The 18,541-nt window shown below is 38.4% G+C and overlaps 1 protein-coding gene and 1 pseudogene across 3 annotated transcripts in view; one reads left to right on the forward strand and one right to left on the reverse strand.

The window, feature by feature from the left end:
- The window catches only part of Scaper (S-phase cyclin A associated protein in the ER), a 365,479-nt gene that overhangs the window by 239,203 nt on the left and 107,735 nt on the right, over nucleotides 1-18,541 (reverse strand). For all 3 annotated transcript variants that reach the window (XM_021171564.3, XM_029481364.2, XM_085844651.1), the window contains exons 17-21: nucleotides 16,601-16,756; nucleotides 15,301-15,443; nucleotides 7,324-7,405; nucleotides 5,821-5,973; nucleotides 5,156-5,263 (exon numbers count right to left, since the gene is read on the reverse strand). In XM_021171564.3, the coding sequence (XP_021027223.2) occupies nucleotides 5,156-5,263; nucleotides 5,821-5,973; nucleotides 7,324-7,405; nucleotides 15,301-15,443; nucleotides 16,601-16,756 (642 nt within the window). The remainder of the gene's footprint in view (nucleotides 1-5,155; nucleotides 5,264-5,820; nucleotides 5,974-7,323; nucleotides 7,406-15,300; nucleotides 15,444-16,600; nucleotides 16,757-18,541) is intronic.
- On the forward strand, nucleotides 2,908-3,419 carry LOC147002021 (kinesin-like protein KIF23 pseudogene; annotated as a pseudogene).

Raw genomic sequence — 18,541 nt, forward strand, 5'->3', positions numbered from 1 at the left:
TTACTGCAAGGTGTCCTTAGTTCCTCAGGCTACTGGGAATAACAGAGATGAAGAGGAAAGACTTTCAGCTCCTATTTTAACCAAAATTAATGGTGTTAATACTGACATAATTCTTGTCTAGGCCTTGCTAAATCTGAGGTTGACAAGTCTCATATAGAGACCTCGCAATAACTCAGAATTGCGATACTGATTCATAATCATATGAATACGGTATGGGTACCGCTTGGCGCAGGAGATTACTGCGGAGGGAAGGTCCAGTTTGACCGTTTCTGAGTTCCCTGTGCGACACACCTGATTTGAAGGAGGTTGGTATCCGACTCCAGCTAAAAACCAAAAATACTTAAGGCTCTGCCTCCCCTCCCCAAAAGATACCAAGAGCCACAGATGTGAGTTGTTACAATGCTCACGGGAGGAATCAGGCCAATGTCCACCCAAGTCAAGGTTAAAGGCCCACTCATCTACGGATGAGAAAATCATTTGATTACCTCTGTTAAGCATTGCCTATTTAAACTTAATTAATAGGGGGGAGAGAGATTGGAGACCTTGCTGTCGTAAGGGCAAGCCCTTCACTGCCTCCCACCCAAATAATAAAAAAGCCAATTGGCCTTGTACTAAAGAGCTGGTCTTAACCCCTTCTCCCTGTTCCCCAAAATTGCAGAGGATTATCAGTTCAGTGTTATTCTAAAATTGTTTAGTTAAACTCAGCCAGGGTTCCAACGCCCTACTTAAAAGGCAAACAGGTAGCTACCTATTCAGCACTAATTAGCATTATAAAGTCAGAGCCTACAGCCCAGTGCTGCTATTCAGTCAGTGCTTTTAAGACAGTCTCAGCCAGATACAGTTTTTTTTCTTTAGCCCTAGGAACTCAGGCAGAACTATTGAACATAGATAATTTTTCTGCCACAGGCCACCCCCTTTTTTTTTTTATTTTATTTTTGTTTTGTTATCTAATGGGGGGAAATGTGGCCTCCCTTCCCCCCAGCCTGGAACCTGCCTGCTCAAGGGTGGAGCTACCGGCGCATTCGTCCTGCCACGCCCACTGCTGGAACCTGCCTCTGCTGCCTGGAGTCACACACGTGTTCGTCCTGCTACTGGACCCTGAGTTACTTGGCGGGAAATTGGGTTCCCTCCCCCTTCCTTTATAAACTGAGTGTCTGGAAATATTAAATTGAGTCTTGATCAGAGTCTTGTCTTGACTCCATTGTTTCTTCCGCCCCGTCTAGATTCCTCTCTTTGCAGGGAACTGCCATTCTCAGTGAACCGTTCGTGTTGTGGACCGCGGGCGGGCCGCAACAGTATTATATACATACAATGCAATATATAGTAATATGTGTACACACACACACACTGTAGTGTGAACAGAAATAGAGCCATTTGAAGGCTCTCTCAGAGGTCAGAAAATGAGACTTGGTGCCAATGCATTGAGTCTACCCTTTCTCATTCAGCATAAACTAGTCTAAGCTACTCCAGATGGCAAGAGAGACAAGTTACAGGAAAAAGAACAAATGACCATCAGCCAGTGGTTTCTAGTGTATCTTTCTGGTTGTGAAAGAACTAACCAGATTGAAGAGATGATAAGAGATTACATGAAGCTGGAAACATTAATCAGTCAGTGGTGATGCTAAGAACATAATGAAGTCCTGAAAAAGAACCAACTGTATGGGACTAACAAGATGGCTCCACATGAAGATGCAAAGTTACCCATCTGTTCAATGGGGAAAGGATGGGAGAGCTGATTGTGTATGAGTACAAAGACTGAATACTATGAACAAAGCTTCCAATTCATGAGATTTGCTGAAGTAACCAAAGAGGTGAAGTAGTAAGACCAGTAGAAAAGATGGTATGTGGGTTGATACCAGAAGAAAAGCACAAACCTCATAAGGGAGGGTGGTTGGAGATGAGCCACTGGTGACTGAAATGATTCTACAGAATTTCTCGTCATTGCCCCTGTGCAAATTTTTGGATATCAACCAGAGACCCTTCCAAAAGTGATAGAAATTTTGGAGAATTTTGGAGTTGCCTATGACAACTGATACCTGAGGAACTTAGCAAACAATGCATTACTTTCAAGGCATTATAAAAGCATTTGACAAAGTTGGTCTCTGAACTTAAATCAGAAATAGAATGACTGGAGAAGAAAAACAAAACTTTGAAGTACAAGACTGAGATTTTATAGAAACAACTATAGTCTATGAAGACAATAAACATGCTGTTTAGCAGGAGCTTGAAAGCCAGAATAAGAAGCTTCCATGAAAGCATTCCTACAAGCACACATGAAAGTGAGGTTGTAAGGCATGGTGACAGATGAATGTCCTGGCCTGTGAAACAGTTGAACAGGGTCTGAGGAAGCACCTGCGGAGAGAATGAGAGGGGAGAAACACAAGGACAGACAGCTAGTCTGATTGATCAAGCTGTCAAATTTTTATTGTTCCCAGGCAGGTTTTATGCCCACAGAAGCAGGGTATGGGGAGGGGGATAACTCAGAATCGCTTTGTTTCTGGGAGAACACACCTGTTCCCAAAAGCAGGATTGGCTATGTAAAAAGTTCAGCAGGAGAAACAGAACAGAGTGGGTTGCTAGGTACCTGTCCACAAGACCTATAGCTATTTGTTCTTAACTGGGGGTAATACTTTCCCATAGAGGCCTCAACTTTTTCCTACAGAAATCTCAACTAAGCTAGTACTTTTCCACTAAAGCCAAAACTCTGTAAGTAAGCACTTATGGCTGACAAGGCAGTTAACATTCAAACAGGGTCGCTCCCAACAGATGAAGGCAGAAGGATTGTGAGCATTAGGTAGCAACTAGCCAGCTGGAAAATTAACTCTGTGTCAAGGATGAAAAGCTCAAGCAGTTGAAGGTCACAGTGACTGAACCCAAACCTGAGAAGCCAGTGAGACTCTCCCAAGAGTGCTACTAAGAAAAACATCATTCAGAGATCGGTATCTCCATCACCCATGGCTAATACACCAATTTCTGTCAAACGCAGACGGTTCTATTCTGCAGGGAACAGGTAGGTAGATCGTAAGTCTTCCTCTAATTTGCAAACTGAGATGGCCATGCAGTCACACAGTGATTATGTCATCACAGTGTCTGCTGCAAATGAAAAGTCTAGCTAAGTGTGAGGAGTCCATGCTGAGCTACTAGGAACTAGCCGCCAATGGGGAGATTCAGACTAATGTAATTAAGAGTGATTTGAACAAGATGTTGGGCAATCTGTTCATCTTACTGATGTTGAGAATGTAAAATAAGAGTCACCAACCAGTAGACAAAAATAAAGACCATCCACAGTGACACCTCTTCAACCAGATAGTACAGAGTCTGAATGGATAAATGTCGAAACAAGGTGCTCCCTGGCTGTGGAGATAAGAGTAGGATCTCAGCTGGGATCCCAATACCAGCATTATGCACAACCCAAATAGAAAAGTATAAGGATTCCCTGATGGCTGTTCCATTCCTTGAACAGCCCCAGTATTAGAATCTTTTTTTTTCAATGTTGTTTTTTTTCTCCAAAGCGGTGCCACAAGTAGTGTCTGAGTTATTGTGCAGAAGAATGTATCTAGAGCACATTTAATTTTTTGTGACTTTTCCAACTGTTATAAATATTTCCTAGGGTTTCTTAAATGCTGCTAGTGATTGGATACAAAAGAGTATCTTAAACATATCTAACAACTAAGACTTTCAAAATAAAACGGTGACTGCTCAAAGGAAAAAGACATTTATCGAAGTGTTTAGAATTCTGTACCTTCAGATATGCCAAAGGAATTGTAAAGAAACACACACACATACACGCACACACACATAGCCAGTAAGATAACTTGGTGAGTAAAAGTGCTTGCTATGTAACCCTGATGACAAACCTAATTTCAATCCTCAGAGCAAAAATAAAAGAGTCAGCTGACAATGAGTTGCTTCTATGGCAAATAGGAGGTAGAGAATCTGCAGAAGCTTATGTATACAGGGCAGTGGCAAACTTAACAACAGAAACTCTGCCCAAAAGCAATAACCCCAACAAAGTTGTTTCCTGATTTCCACCCCACAATACTCACAAAACAATTAAAATAAATGTTAAATATAAGTTTACCATACAATAACATCTACAAACAGGTAGTATACTGAAAGAAATCACAATAATCTGTCCTGGGCATCTAAACAGATGTTTAACAAGCATGATTTTCACATGCCTTAGTAGTTTTAGACATTTTGTATGACAGAGAGAATAAATTCATAAGTATCATATAGTTCAAGAACAGCTTAATATAAAATTATAAACATATTTGTATTATAAACATTTTAATAAAATTATAAATATATTTATAAAGTTTTAATAAACAATGAATATAGGTAAATAAATAATGCATTCCTAAAACTTTGTAAATGGTTTACTAATCCAATATTAATCACTTACATGAGATAGACATTGATTTATGTTTTCTAAAACATTTGAAAATCACTGATAAATTTTGTCTCCAATTAATAATAGAATATTGTAACTCCTCTCTTTTCAAGATTTATTTCTATATGTAGGTGTGCATGTGCCTATGTTTGTCTACATGTACATGTTGGTTCCCACAGTGGTCAAATGAGGGCATTGGATCTCCTAGAGCTGGAGGTAAAGGCAGTTGTGAGCCACATACTGGGTACTCGAAAATAATTCTGGTTCTCTATAAACTCTGGTGCTATTAACTGCAGAACTATATCTGGAGTACCTGGTTATAAGTCCTTAAATTTTTTGAAATATGTTTTATTCATTTATGTGTGCACACTCAGTTGTGTATCTGCCATGGCATGAGGGTGGGGGTTAGAGGACAATTTGAGAGAGCCAATTTCCTCCTTCCACCATGTGGGTATCAGGGATCAAACTGAGGATGGCAGCTTTGGCTGCATGTGTCTTTACTGTATGAACTAGTTATCTTACCAGCACAAAATAGTGTAATTTTTTTGTATAAAAATTATGTAAGTGATAGCAAAAATCTTGTCTTATAGTTACATGTATACTAAAATAATAAAATACCTGCTTATTATATTAATACAGATATCAAGTGCTAAGCATGGTTCTACATAGTTACACAAATACACATAAATAAGGAACATATAATAAAAGAGCTCATCCTAGGTAATCAATTAACAACTGTAAAAGGACAAATGTAAAGCTTACCACTTCCTCATCTGAAAGTTCACGGCCCTGGATACTGCTATTCTCTCTCACAGCCTGCTGATGTTTTTTCCCTTTAATGTGGCTAAAGAGATATACTTCAGAAGCGATCTAAAAGCACAAAATCAAAGCCATAGCAATCAACATACCATTGCATCCAATGCTAAGAACTAAACATTCAATCCAGTACATTATATACAAATTCAGATCACTCTAGGATAGATGGATGGTTGGAAGGATGGATGGATGGATAGATAGATCAAAATATTTTCAATAGAATGTAATTCTCAGACTAAGCTTAAAGATTTGAAAAACATTGAAACCTTGAGTTTTGGCTTTTGGTTGAATGTAATTCTCAGACTAAGCTTAAAGATTTGAAAAACATTGAAACCTTGAGTTTTGGCTTTTGGTCTCAATACATTAACATATTGGCTCAGTCTATCATTAAACAGTTAACAAACATTTTAGTAACAACTGCAAACATTGGCACTTTGCACTGCCATTCCTAACTATTATTATTTTAGTACTTACTTTTCATTTAAAATCCTCTACAGAAGTCAATAGCACTTAGTAGATGCCTTAGCACAAGATTTAAAAGGCTGGAAACCTTCTAATAAATTTTAGCAATAAATTATATCACCAGACTGTTAATAATGACAACCACCTACCAGGACATTGCAGAGAGAACACTGCTTCTTTCTTTCATAAGGGGTCAGTTTAGGGGCGTAATCGGTGCTTGCATGCCGCCCACTGCTTAATTCAGCAGCTTTTTCTTTCCTTTGCTCAATCTGTTCCATGTGCCTTCGAATGCTTTCATCATGCTGGAGATAGGATCATAGTGTGGGAAACTTAAAAAGTATTCAGATTACACTAAGAACTTGGAAAAAGACTTTCCATTAAAACTTCTAAAATAATCCAAGAGTTTTGCTTTGCTACTAACTTTCACACTGAAGAACAAAGCGTAATTTTTAACATATCACACATGGACAATATTGCTTCTTTAGATGTGCCCTAGTGGATGTTAGTATATGCTTTATGAGATTAGCTTCACAGACAGATTTGGGAAACAGTAAGGTAAAGATGATCAGATTTCTAACACTGATCTTCATACATCTTCTACTGTGCCACTGTGCTCAGTGACTCGACAATACTGGTTACTTAGAGGTTGAATTTGGTATACTGTTACCCACTACTCATTTGGTTACCTATCAAACACTAAGAGAAGTGCTGACCCATAGAAACACTCATGTTTAGTCACATACAGAAAAGAAAAGTGACAAAGACTGACACCTACCCCAGCCTGATTACTACTTTTTCACCTTAAGCTACTAACCCAGAAAAATCTTTTCGGGCTTCACGCTATTTTGTATAACCATAACACATCTTACTCAACTGTATTTTCTACATTCAACTAATATTTTAAGATTAAGCTGAGTAATTATTTTTTCTGATCTTTGATATGCCAAGCATCCTCCTCTATCCTAAATTCCACATAACCCTACCTCTATTATGCAAAAGTTAACTAATTCATATCTGAATCTCACAATAGATTAGGCACTTCCTGAAAATGGGAAGACTTATCTTATAAATATTTGCTGCATTGAATTTAAGTGAATGATAGATTCCTATAACCCTACAAATAAAAAATATGGTCTTTCAAATTAAAAAGTTACTATCTCTATTATATAATATTAAATATCTCTAAGCAGTCAACATGCAAATCATTGTGATGCAGTACAAAGTACTCAGAAGAGACCACTTACATGTGATACTATTGATAACATTTTTCTAGAAATTAATTTTTCATAATCTTCCCAATTAGAACTATGCAATTCAAAAGCATTACTATCAAATGAATAATTAGATAATGAACTAGATAAGTAAAGTAACAATATACTACAAGTAATGCCTTCAATTTATTTATTAGTTAATAAGAGGAAATATTGAATTTCTTTATTGTTGCTCCATGATTCTACAATATCAAAATAAATTTTACCATAATAAACTTAGTTTTCAAATAGCTGAATTTAAGTCAATTATAACTCAATCATAAATATTTGTTTAAAATTATAACTACAAATTAATTCAAGTTTTATTCTACAGAATTTTATAATGTGCTCCATCTATTGTAAGCTCTAAAATTTCAAATTAAAATAACATGCTATTCCGACCTTGAGCTGAATTTTTTTCTGCAGCTCTTCCATAGCTTCTTGCTGAGCTGCTGTGAGCGCTGCCAACCTTTCTTCCCTGTCTCTGTCAGAACAAGTCAAATCTGTAAGTTTACCTGTTTGGAGCAACATACCTCATCTCAAACAAAAAAATACAATTTCAATATAAGGCTTATACATTCTAATAGGCAAATATTTTAAAATATTCTGAAAATATGTCACACACATATTGCCTCATAAATATTCAAAAAGGATTAAAGATTTGTTTCATATTCTTTGTTTTTGGAGGTTAAGCAACATAGATAATGAGCTATGAAAATAAATCTCTCAACCAAAACTGGCATAGAACTATCATTAAGTACAAAATGTTGAAAACGTAATTTATATTTTTCCTCTAATGAAGTTTTATTAACATTACAAGGAAATAATAGGAAATTGACAAGCTAAGAGAACAAACAAGGAAACAGTGATGACCATTACTCCAAGGAAATGGACTAAGAAACAAGCTATTGTAGCCATTTTAATATCTAACAAAATATACCTGAAACCAAAACCAATCAAGAGATGAGAAGGACACTTAAATACTCATCAATAGAAAACTCCACCAAGAGGACATTACAATTCTTAGTATTTATGCCCCAATCACAAAGGCATGCAAGTTCTTAAATGCACCATTAAACAGATTAAATCACATCCTGATGATCCCCACACACTGACAAGGAGAGGCTTTAACCCCACTCTTACCAATAAACAGTCAATCCAGAGAAAAACAAAACAGAGCAATGCTGGAGCTAATGGACATAATAAACCAAATGGACCTAACAGGAATTTACACATTACACCCAAATATCCTATCTGAACACCACAGATTAAAGCTGGGTATCAACAACAGAAAGTTTACAAACTCATGGAAACTAAACCACTCACTCTGAATGAAAAATAGGTTAAAGCAGAAACTAAGAAAGAAATTAAAGACTTTCCAGAATTAAATGAAAGTACATACAACATACCAAAACTTATGGGACACAGTGAAGGGGTTGCTAATAGCCTACAGCACTAACTGCCTACTTAGAAAATTGGAGATGTCATACTAGTAAGTTACCAGTACACTTGAAAGCTCAAGAAAATAGAGGGAGAGGGAAGGAAGAGGAAGAGGAGGAGGAAGAGGAGGAAGAAGAAGCAGAGGAGGAAGAGGAGGAGGAAGAGGAAGGGGGGGAGGAGGAGGAGAGGGAGGAGGAGGGGGGGGGGAGGAGGAGGGGGGGAGGAGGGGGAGTAGGAGGAGGGGGAGGAGGAGGAGAGAATGAATCATACCCAAAGGAATAGGCAGCAAGAAGCCGAAAAGTCAAAGCAGCAGCTTACAGAAAGATTTTTACTAACCATACATCAGATGGAGGGCTAATATCCAAAATATATGACGTAAATTTTTTTAATTAGGTATTTTCTTCATTTACACTTCCAGTGCTATCCCAAAAGTTGCCCATAACCTTCCCCCCACTCCCCTACCCACCCACTTCCACTTCTTGGCCCTGGCATTCACCTGTACTGAGGCATACAAAGTTTGCAAGACCAATGGGCCTCTCTTTCCACTGATGGCCCACTAGGCCATCTTCTGCTACATATGCAGCTAGAGAAACGAGCTCTGGTGGGGGAGAATCCACTTCAGTGAGTACATATCATGTGAGTTCTTTTGTGATTGGGTTACCTCACTCAGCATGATGCCCTCCAGGTCCATCCATTTGCCTAGGAATTTCATAAATTCATTCTTTTTAATAGCTAAGTAGTACTCCATTGTGTAAATGTACCACATTTTCTGTATCCATTCCTCTGTTGAGGGACATCTGGGTTCTTTCCAGCTTCTGGCTATTATAAATAAGGCTGCTATGAACATAGTGGAGCATGTGTCCTTCTTACCGGTTGGAACATCTTCTGGATATATACCCAGGAGAGGTATTGCAGGATCTTCTGGTAGTACTATGTCCAATTTTCTAAGGAACCACCAGCCTGATTTCCAGAGTGGTTGTACAAGCTTGCAATCCCACCAACAATGGAAGAGTGTTCCTCTTTCTCCACATCCTCGCCAGCATCTGTTGTCACCTGAATTTTTGATCTTAGCCATTCTGACTGGTGTGAGGTGGAATCTCAGGGTTGTTTTAATTTGCATTTCCCTGATGATTAAGGATGCTGAACATTTTTTCAGGTGCTTCTCAGCCATTCGGTATTCTTCAGGTGAGAATTCATTGTTTAGCTCTGAGCCCCATTTTTAATGGGGTTATTTGATTTTCTGGAGTCCACCCTTTTGAGTTCTTTATATATATTGGATATTAGTCCCCTCTGATTTAGGATAGGTAAAGATCCTTTCCCAATCTGTTGGTGGCCTTTTTGTCTTATTGACAGTGTCTTTTGCCCAACAGAAGTTTTGCAATTTTATGAGGTCCCATTTGTCTATTCTCAATCTTACAGCACAAACCATTGCTGTTCTATTCAGGAATTTTTTCCTTGTGCCCAATTCTTCGAGGCTTTTCCCCACTTTCCCCTCTATAAGTTTCACTGTCTGTGGTTTTATGTGGAGTTCCTTAATCCACTTAGATTTGACCTTAGTACAAGGAGATAGGAATGGATCAATTCACATTCTTCTACATGTTAACTGCCAGTTGGGCCAGCAACATTTGTTGAAAATGCTGTCTTTTTTCCACTGGATGGTTTTAGCTTCCTTGTCAAAGATGAAGTGACCATAGGTGTGTGGGTTCATTTCTGGGTCTTCAATTCTATTCCATTGGTCTACTTGTCTGTCGCTATACCAGTACTATGAAGTTTTTATCACAACTGCTCTGTAGTACAACTTTAGGTCAGGCATGGTGATTCTACCAGAGGTTCTTTTATCCTTGAGAAGAGTTTTTGCTATCCTAGTTTTTTTGTTATTCCAGATGAATTTGCAGATTGCCCTTTGCAATTCGTTGAAGAATTGAGTTGGAATTTTGATGGGGATTGCATTGAATCTGTAGATTGCTTTTGGCAAGATAGCCATTTTTACTATATTGATCCTGCCAATACACGAGCATGGGAGATCTTCAAGAAAACAAATAACCCAATTTACAAATGGTATACAGATCTAAACAGAGACTCCTCAAATGAGGAAACTCAAATGACTGAGAAACAAATGTTCAACATTCTTACTAGGAAAATATAAATCAAAACCATTGTGAGATTTGATCCTAAACCTGCCAAAATGGCTTAAATCAATAAAACAAGTAACAGCTCACCCTTGTGAATATTTGGGAAAGGGGCAATACTCATCCATTGCTGTTGGAAATGCAAACTTATAGCTACTATGAAATCAGTGTGCTGGTCCCTAAGGAAGACGGTAATAAAGATACCTTAAGACCCAAAGGATACTTCATCCTACCACAGACACCTGCTTAACTATGCTCATTGCTGCTCTCTGTTCATAACAGCCAGAAATCACTAAACAACTATGTGTCTGTCTACATTTCTTCATAAACGGATAAAGAAAATGTGGTACATTTACACAACAGAGTATTCAGCCACATAGAAAAGAAAGAAAACAGATGGGATGAAAGAAGGAAAGGAGGGAGGGAGGGAGAGAGGTGGGGGGAGGGAGAAAAGCGAGCATGCATAAAACTTGAAGGCAAATGGATGGAAGTAGAAAAAAATCATCCTAAATGAGATGTCAAAGACCCAGAAAGATAAATACAATATGTATTTGTTTATATGTGGCTATTAGCTGTTAAGTCATTGATAACTAAGCTACAATTCATAGAAACACAGTTTAGGTATAGACTAAGGCTGTGCAGGCAGAGAGATCACCCAAGGAAAGGGAAATCATAGCTATAGATGGGTTAGGGAGAGGGACTGAAACAGGAGGGGATGCGGAAAGGAATACAGGGAGAGACAGCTAAAATTGATGGCCATTTGTGGGGGCTAGTATGAAAACCTAATACAGTAGAAACTTCATAAAATATATACATTTATGAAGGTGATCTAAATGAAATTGCCAAATAATGAGAAACAGAAAGTCACAAATGACAAGCCATCTCTTGTCACTAAATAAAAATATCCAGTACTGGGACTGGGTTACAACTAATTGTTGGCTAAGGAGTTCCCATGGGAATTGCTAGATAACCCATGCTGTTGCCAAGACTATAGGTTGCTCTCCACAAACTGCAAGGCCCTATAAAGCTATACTACTCATTGAATATGGAGAAGTCAAGTTGGTGCTTACACAGAGCCTTCACAAGTACATGCTACTATCTTGGTAAAGGACCCAGAATTGTTCCTGTCTAAAACTGCAGAGACAAAAATGAGGAAGAGCATGAAGGAAAAGTGGAGGTCCAGTGACCAGCCAAACTTGAGATTTATCTCTTGGGGGGGGGGGTGCACCAGGGCCTGACACTATTATTGATATTATGATGTGCTTACAGACAGGAGCCTAGCATGGCTGTCCTCTGAGAAGCCCAACCAGCAGTTGACTGAGACAGACACAGATACTTTACAACCAAGCATTGGACTGAAGTCAGAGACCCCAATGATTGAATTAGGGGAAGGATTGAAGAAGCTGAAGAAGAAGGCAACTCCATAGGAAGAGCAGCAGTCTCAATTAACCTGAATCTCTGGGAGCTCCCATACACTTAGCAACCAACCAGGCAGCATACATGGGCTGGTTCGAGGCCCCTGACTAATCCTTGAGGCCCCTGGGAGCAGTGAGGTTTGATGGGAGGGAGCATCCTCTCAGAGACGAGGGGTTGGGGGAGGAGGAATAGGATGAACAACTGTAGGAGGGGGGACAAGGAAGGGGAGCAATGTCTGGATTGTAAATAAAGTAGTATTTTTTAAAAAGGAAAAAAGAGATAAAGTACAAAAAATGTTTTAGTTTAGCAAAGACTAAAATAGTAAAGGTGAAAAAGATTTGAGACACAGGGGTGACAGATCTAAAACTGGCCCCAATAAACCCTATCTCATTAAAAAGTTACATCAAGTGAAGTGTAATAAACATAAATCAGAAAGTCGAAATAAATAAGCAGATTTCAGAAAAGTAAAGGACATGTTTGAGAAAACCACAACAGGATGAAAGAAAAGGGACAGAAGACAACTGTGGTTGTGATTGTAACAGAAAAAAAAAATGACCTTTATATAAAAAATATTTTTAGAGCCAGAAAGAAGCATTTCACAATAAAAGTATGAATATCTTATCTCAGTAAGATACAGTGAAAACAGCATGTATATAGTTCAGAATCAAAATACACACTGATACCACTGAGCTACCACACTTGGGAACTGGACAGACTCAACAGAAAGCAGCAGACACACAGACGGCTAGAGGGCTCTCTCACCTACTCAGCTGACAAGCACAGAAAACTCTAACCAATATCATCCCTAGAGGCACTGAGAACAGTATGTAGTACAGTGCATATCTCAGGTTATAAACACAGTCCCAACAAATATTAAAGCAATAAAAATATAAAAAGTATATTCTCCGAGTGACAAGACTTCATTAGAAACCAGTAACAGAAAGCAAAGTGATATTCAAAGCTAAGTCCATACTTATAAATAACTACAAGTCAAAGAGACTTAAGTAACCTAGGGATCAAAAGAAAGGTCTTTAATTGACGACCTTTACTTATGTAAATATCTTAAAAAACAATTCCTTTTCATTGAGGCTCATTAGAGTTAAATTATATGTTTTCATGCAAAAGAGACTTCAAATAATGTTCTCAGACAACACAAAGTTTCAAATTCTCCATTTTATTTTATTTTATTTTTTAATATTTTTTTATTACGTATTTTCCTCAATTACATTACCAATGCTATCCCAAAAGTCCCCCACACACCCTCCTCCCAACTTCCCTACCCACCCATTCCCATTTTTTGGCCCTGGCATTCCCCTGCACTGGGGCATATAAAGTTTGTGTGTCCAATGGGCCTCTCTTTCCAGTGATGGCCAACTAGGCCATCTTTTGATACATATGCAGCTAGAGTCAAGAGCTCTGGGGTACTGGTTAGTTCATAATGTTGGGTCCTGTTTGTGTAGCCAGTCTGTTAGTCTATGTCTTTTTACTGGGGAATTGAGTCCACTGATATTAAGAGATATTAAGGAAAAGTAATTGTTGCTTCCTTTTATTTTTGTTGTTAGAGTTGGCATTCTGTTCTTGTGGCTGTCTTCTTTTTGGTTTGTTGATGATTACTTTCTTGCTTTTTCTAGGGCGTGATTTCCGTCCTTGTATTGGTTTTTTTCTGTTATTATCCTTTGAAGGGCTGGATTCGTGGAAAGATAATGTGTGAATTTGGTTCTGTCATGGAATACTTTGGTTTCTCCATCTATGGTAATTGAGAGTTTGGCCGGGTATAGTAGCCTGGGTTGGCATTTGTGTTCTCTTAGTGTCTGTATAACATCTGTCCAGGCTCTTCTGGCTTTCATAGTCTCTGGTGAAAAGTCTGGTGTAATTCTGATAGGCCTGCCTTTATATGTTACTTGACCTTTCTCCCTTACTGCTTTTAATATTCTATCTTTATTTAGTGCATTTGTTGTTCTGATTATTATATGTCAGGAGGAATTTCTTTTCTGGTCCAGTCTATTTGGAGTTCTGTAGGCTTCTTGTATGATCATGGGCATGTCTTTCTTTAAGTTTGGGAAGTTTTCTTCTATAATTTTGTTGAAGATATTTGCTGGCCCTTTAAGTTGAAAATCTTCATTCTCATCTACTCCTATTATCCGTAGGTTTGGTCTTCTCATTGTGTCCTGTATTTCCTGGATGTTTTGAGTTAGGATCCTTTTGCACTTTGTATTTTCTTTGATTGTTGTGCCGATGTTCTCTATAGAATCTTCTGCACCTGAGATTCTCTCTTCCATCTCTTGTATTCTGTTGCTGATGCTTGCATCTATGGTTCCAGATTTCTTTCCTGGGGTTTCTATCTACAGCTTTGCCTCACTTTGGGTTTTCTTTATTGTGTCTACTTCCCTTTTTAGGTCTAGTATGGTTTTGTTCATTTCCATCACCTGTTTGGATGTGTTTTCCTGTTTTTCTTTAAGGACTTCTACCTGTTTGGTTGTGTTTTCCTGTTTTTCTTTAAGGACTTGTAACTCTTTAACAGTGTTCTCCTGTATTTCTTTAAGTGAGTTATTAAAGTCCTTCTTGATGTCCTCTACCATCATCATGAGATATGCTTTTAAATCCGGGTCTAGCTTTTCGGTTGTGTTGGGGTGTCCAGGACTAGGTGGGGTGGGAGTGCTGCGTTCTGATGCTGGTGAGTGGTCTTGATTTCTGTTAGTAAGATTCTTTTGTTTGCCTTTCGCCATCTGGTAATCTCTGGAGTTAGTTGTTATAGTTGTCTCTGTTTAGAGATTGTTCTTCTGGTGATTCTGTTACCATCTATCAGCAGACCTGGGAGACTAGCTCTATCCTTAGTTTCAGTGGTCAGAGTATTCTCTGCAGGCAAGCTCTCCTCTTGCATGGAAGGTGCCCAGATATCGAACCTGCCTCCTGGCAGAAGTTGTGTTCCACTCACCAGAGGTCTTAAATCCTGTGGAGGGTCCTGTGAGTACCTTGGGGGTGTCCAGAAGCTCTGAGCACAAGGAACCTCGCTGCTGGAGTGAACCGGAAGGGACTTGTGCCCTGATCAGGCCGGGTTATCTGCTTTCTTAATTAATGCAGTCTCAGGTCCCAGGTGATTGGATTGGAGCAGACGCTGTGTTCCACTCACCAGAGGTCTTAGGATCCCGTGGGGGATCCTGTGTGGGTCCTTGAAGGTGTCCAGAGACTTGGCGGGCAAGAAACCCGGGTGCTGCAGTCAAATTCTCCATTTTAAATGTAATGTCCAATATCCTGAAAATTTGGCACATTGCTAAACTTGTGGTATTTCTAAAATATATGTAAGACACCACTGGAGTTAATAAGATCTGCTATAAATATTTGCTCAGTGGTAAACTGTTCATCAGGACTAAAACCAAGATATTAAACTAGGTACCTTGCTCTTTCCCGGGCTGCATCTTCACGAGCTTTCTCCTTCTCTTGCCTCTGTTGCTCAATTCGGGCTTCTTGCTCTTTCCTCTTCATCAATAATTCCTCTACACGGGCCTGCCTTTCTGCCTCCAAGGCTCTCTTACGTTCCTGATGTTAAAAAAAATTAAAGTTATCAGAATTATGAGTATAATTAAAATGATCAAAGGTGACATAACTTTGACAAAACACATATTTATTTATTCCTGAATTGTCTATAAGTACATAGTTTCTAAGAATTTAAGAAAAATTCAAGCAGCAATGGTATATGGTTTTCATATGTCATTTACCATTATTACACAAAATTATAACATAATTTTATATGTATTAAATTCTAAAAATATATATACACACATATTCACATACTTCTATGCACACCTTGTAACATAGTTATAAAACAATTTAATTGAAGTTGAAGAGTCATGATCTGTAAAAATATGCCAACTATATTCCTACATACTAATAAGGAACAACCTGAAAATGTAGTTAGGTAAAAATTCCATTTAAAATAGTGTAATGCCTAATGTCGCTTGTCAACTGGACTTAATCTGAAATGAACTAAGATCCAACCAAGCAACTGGCACACCTATGAGAGATTTTTCTTGGTTGACTTGAGGTGGAAGACCCACCTTAATCGGGGCCACATCTTCTGGTAGCAGCCCACATAAAAAGACATCAAAGAAGGAAGCTTTTGCTTTTGTCCTGCTTGCCCTCATTCTCACTGGCCAAGTTCATGTCATGTTCCTAAGCCATTTCTTCCCTGGTGCTAGAACCTATTTAAATCCTCAGTATTCCAACACAAGTTAGAAAGAGACAGCTCTCCAGGAATTCCCTGAGACTCTAGCACCAGACTGCAACTACTAAGACACTCACGAACTGAACTACTAGCAGATCCTAGGCTGCTGTTTCAGGTGATAGCAATGATTACACAAACCACTCCAACAAACACACACACACCACATGCACTTGCACACACACATATTTCATTGTGTGTGTATATGTATATACATATATATTTCATATATTTCACTTTCTCTGTAAGGAGGGAGGGAGGGAGAAAGGGAGGGAGGGAGGGAGAAAGGGAGGGAGGGAGGGAGACACAGAGAGAGAGAGAGACAGAGACAGAGAGAGAGAGAGAGAGAGAGAGAGAGAGAGAGAGAGAGAGAGAGAGAGAGAGAGAAATGGAACAGGAACTCTCTCTGGATCTTCAGCCTAACTCAAAGCCTGAGATATGAAAGGTGATTAGTAAGTGCTGAGTGGAACCTTACCTGCACAGCCTCATCACGAGCTTGTTTTTCTTCTTGTCTTCTCTGACGTTCTTCCTGCAATTCATTAAGCCTCTGCTCATATTCCTTCAGTTTTGATAAAACATCGTGACGTTTATTCTGAGCTTCAAGGGTATTTATGAAGGCAATCTCATTTACCTTCAATGAAAACAAACACAGAGTCAGAATCAAATTAATTCTTTTAAAAAAACTATTTATTTATTTTCAGTTTATATGTATTGGTGTTTTGCCTGAATGTATTCTGTGTGACAGTGTCAGATCCTGGAGTTACAAACAATTGTGAGCTACCATCTGGGTGCTGGAATTTGAACCCAGGTCCTCTGGAAGAGCAGTCAGTGCCCTCAACCGCTGAGCTTTCTCTCCAGCTCCCTCAAATTAAATCTTAAAAGAGAGTAAAAAATGTGTGTGTGTGTCTTGCTGTCTGCCTGTGTGTGTACCCATGCGTATGTACACATGCATGGCTGCAGGTGCCTACAAAGCACTTGGAGCTGGAGTTACAGTTGCCCAGGAGCCTCCTGACATGGGTGCTAGGAACAAAATTCAGGTCCACTGCAAGAGCAGTATATATTCTTCAATTTAATTCTTATAAATATATGAAGTTTAACAATGATTTTACACAGGAATATTTAAACCATCAGTAAGGACCAGAAAAAAATAACTAATAAGGTATTCCTGCCAGTATTATCTCAAAATAAGCCAATGTATATGGGTTTAATAAGAACTAATTTAAGAAGCTGACATAGAAAGTACTTTTTAAAACAGGAAACAATTTAGTATGTTAGAGACTGTTTTACAAAACTTCATTTAATATAAATTTGTAACAATACAGAGTATAGATAACTAGACATGTTCATATCTTTCTAGTGAAATTTCTATTTTTTGAATTTGGCATACAAAATAATGCATTTCATGATATCCACGAGGAAAGGATCTTCACACTTAGACATACTTACAAGTTGTCCTAACTGATCCCCTCCCAAGTCCTCCCTGGTCTGTTACTCAGACTCTCCCCTCCGACTCTCATGACATGCATATCCATTACCCTCTCTTACTCCCTTAACAGCTCTTGCTCTCTCATAATCCTTTTCCCGTTTCATAAGTTACTCATACATAGAACTTTAAACAAGGAATATTTATGAAACTTTAACTTTCTAGGTCAGGCTTATTTTGCTTAGCTTAATAGCTTTTAGTTCCATCTGCTTCCTGCAAATGTCATAATTGCATCTTTCTTTATGACTGAATAAAATTCTATTGTGAATATGCACCAAATTTTACTTATCTGCTCATTTATCAACAAACAAATAAGCTGGTTCCATTTTACATCATATGTAGCAATAATAAAAATGGATGTGTATGTATCTCTTAGATATGTGATATGTTAAGAGTACTTTAGTTATGCTATGCTAGGTTATATGGTAGTTGTATTTTTAGCTTTTTTGGCTGCATTAATTTACATCCTCAACAATACTTTCTGAGGGTACCAATTTCCAAACAACCTCACTTATATTTAACCATCTCTTCTGTCATTTCTAGTTTGGGGAATGTTTCCAAAGGCTTCCCTCATGAGCCTCTTGATGTCGCTGGGACAGATCACTGTGTCTCCTATGGAGCTCTAATGTTACTAACTTGGTTATCTTCTCTTCTGGTTAGCTTTGGTTTTTTTCTCTAAAACCTTCATATTGCTTTTTGCTTCCCCTTCATTTCTACTCTGATCTTTTTTAACTTTTTGGCATCTACTGCTTTTGGGGTTTGTTCTTATTTTTCTAAGGGTGTGAGATAAAATACTAATTTATTATTTGAAGTTTTTTTTTCAGTTTTAGTTTTTCAAACAGGGTTTCACTGTGTAACAGATCTGGCTGTCCTGGAACTCATTTCATAGACCAGGATGGCCTCAAACTCACAGAAATCTGCCTGCCTTAAACT

Source organism: Mus caroli, unplaced genomic scaffold (genome assembly GCF_978045245.1).
Source record: "Mus caroli unplaced genomic scaffold, Mus_caroli_1 scaffold_11, whole genome shotgun sequence".
Classification (NCBI taxonomy): domain Eukaryota; kingdom Metazoa; phylum Chordata; class Mammalia; order Rodentia; family Muridae; genus Mus; species Mus caroli.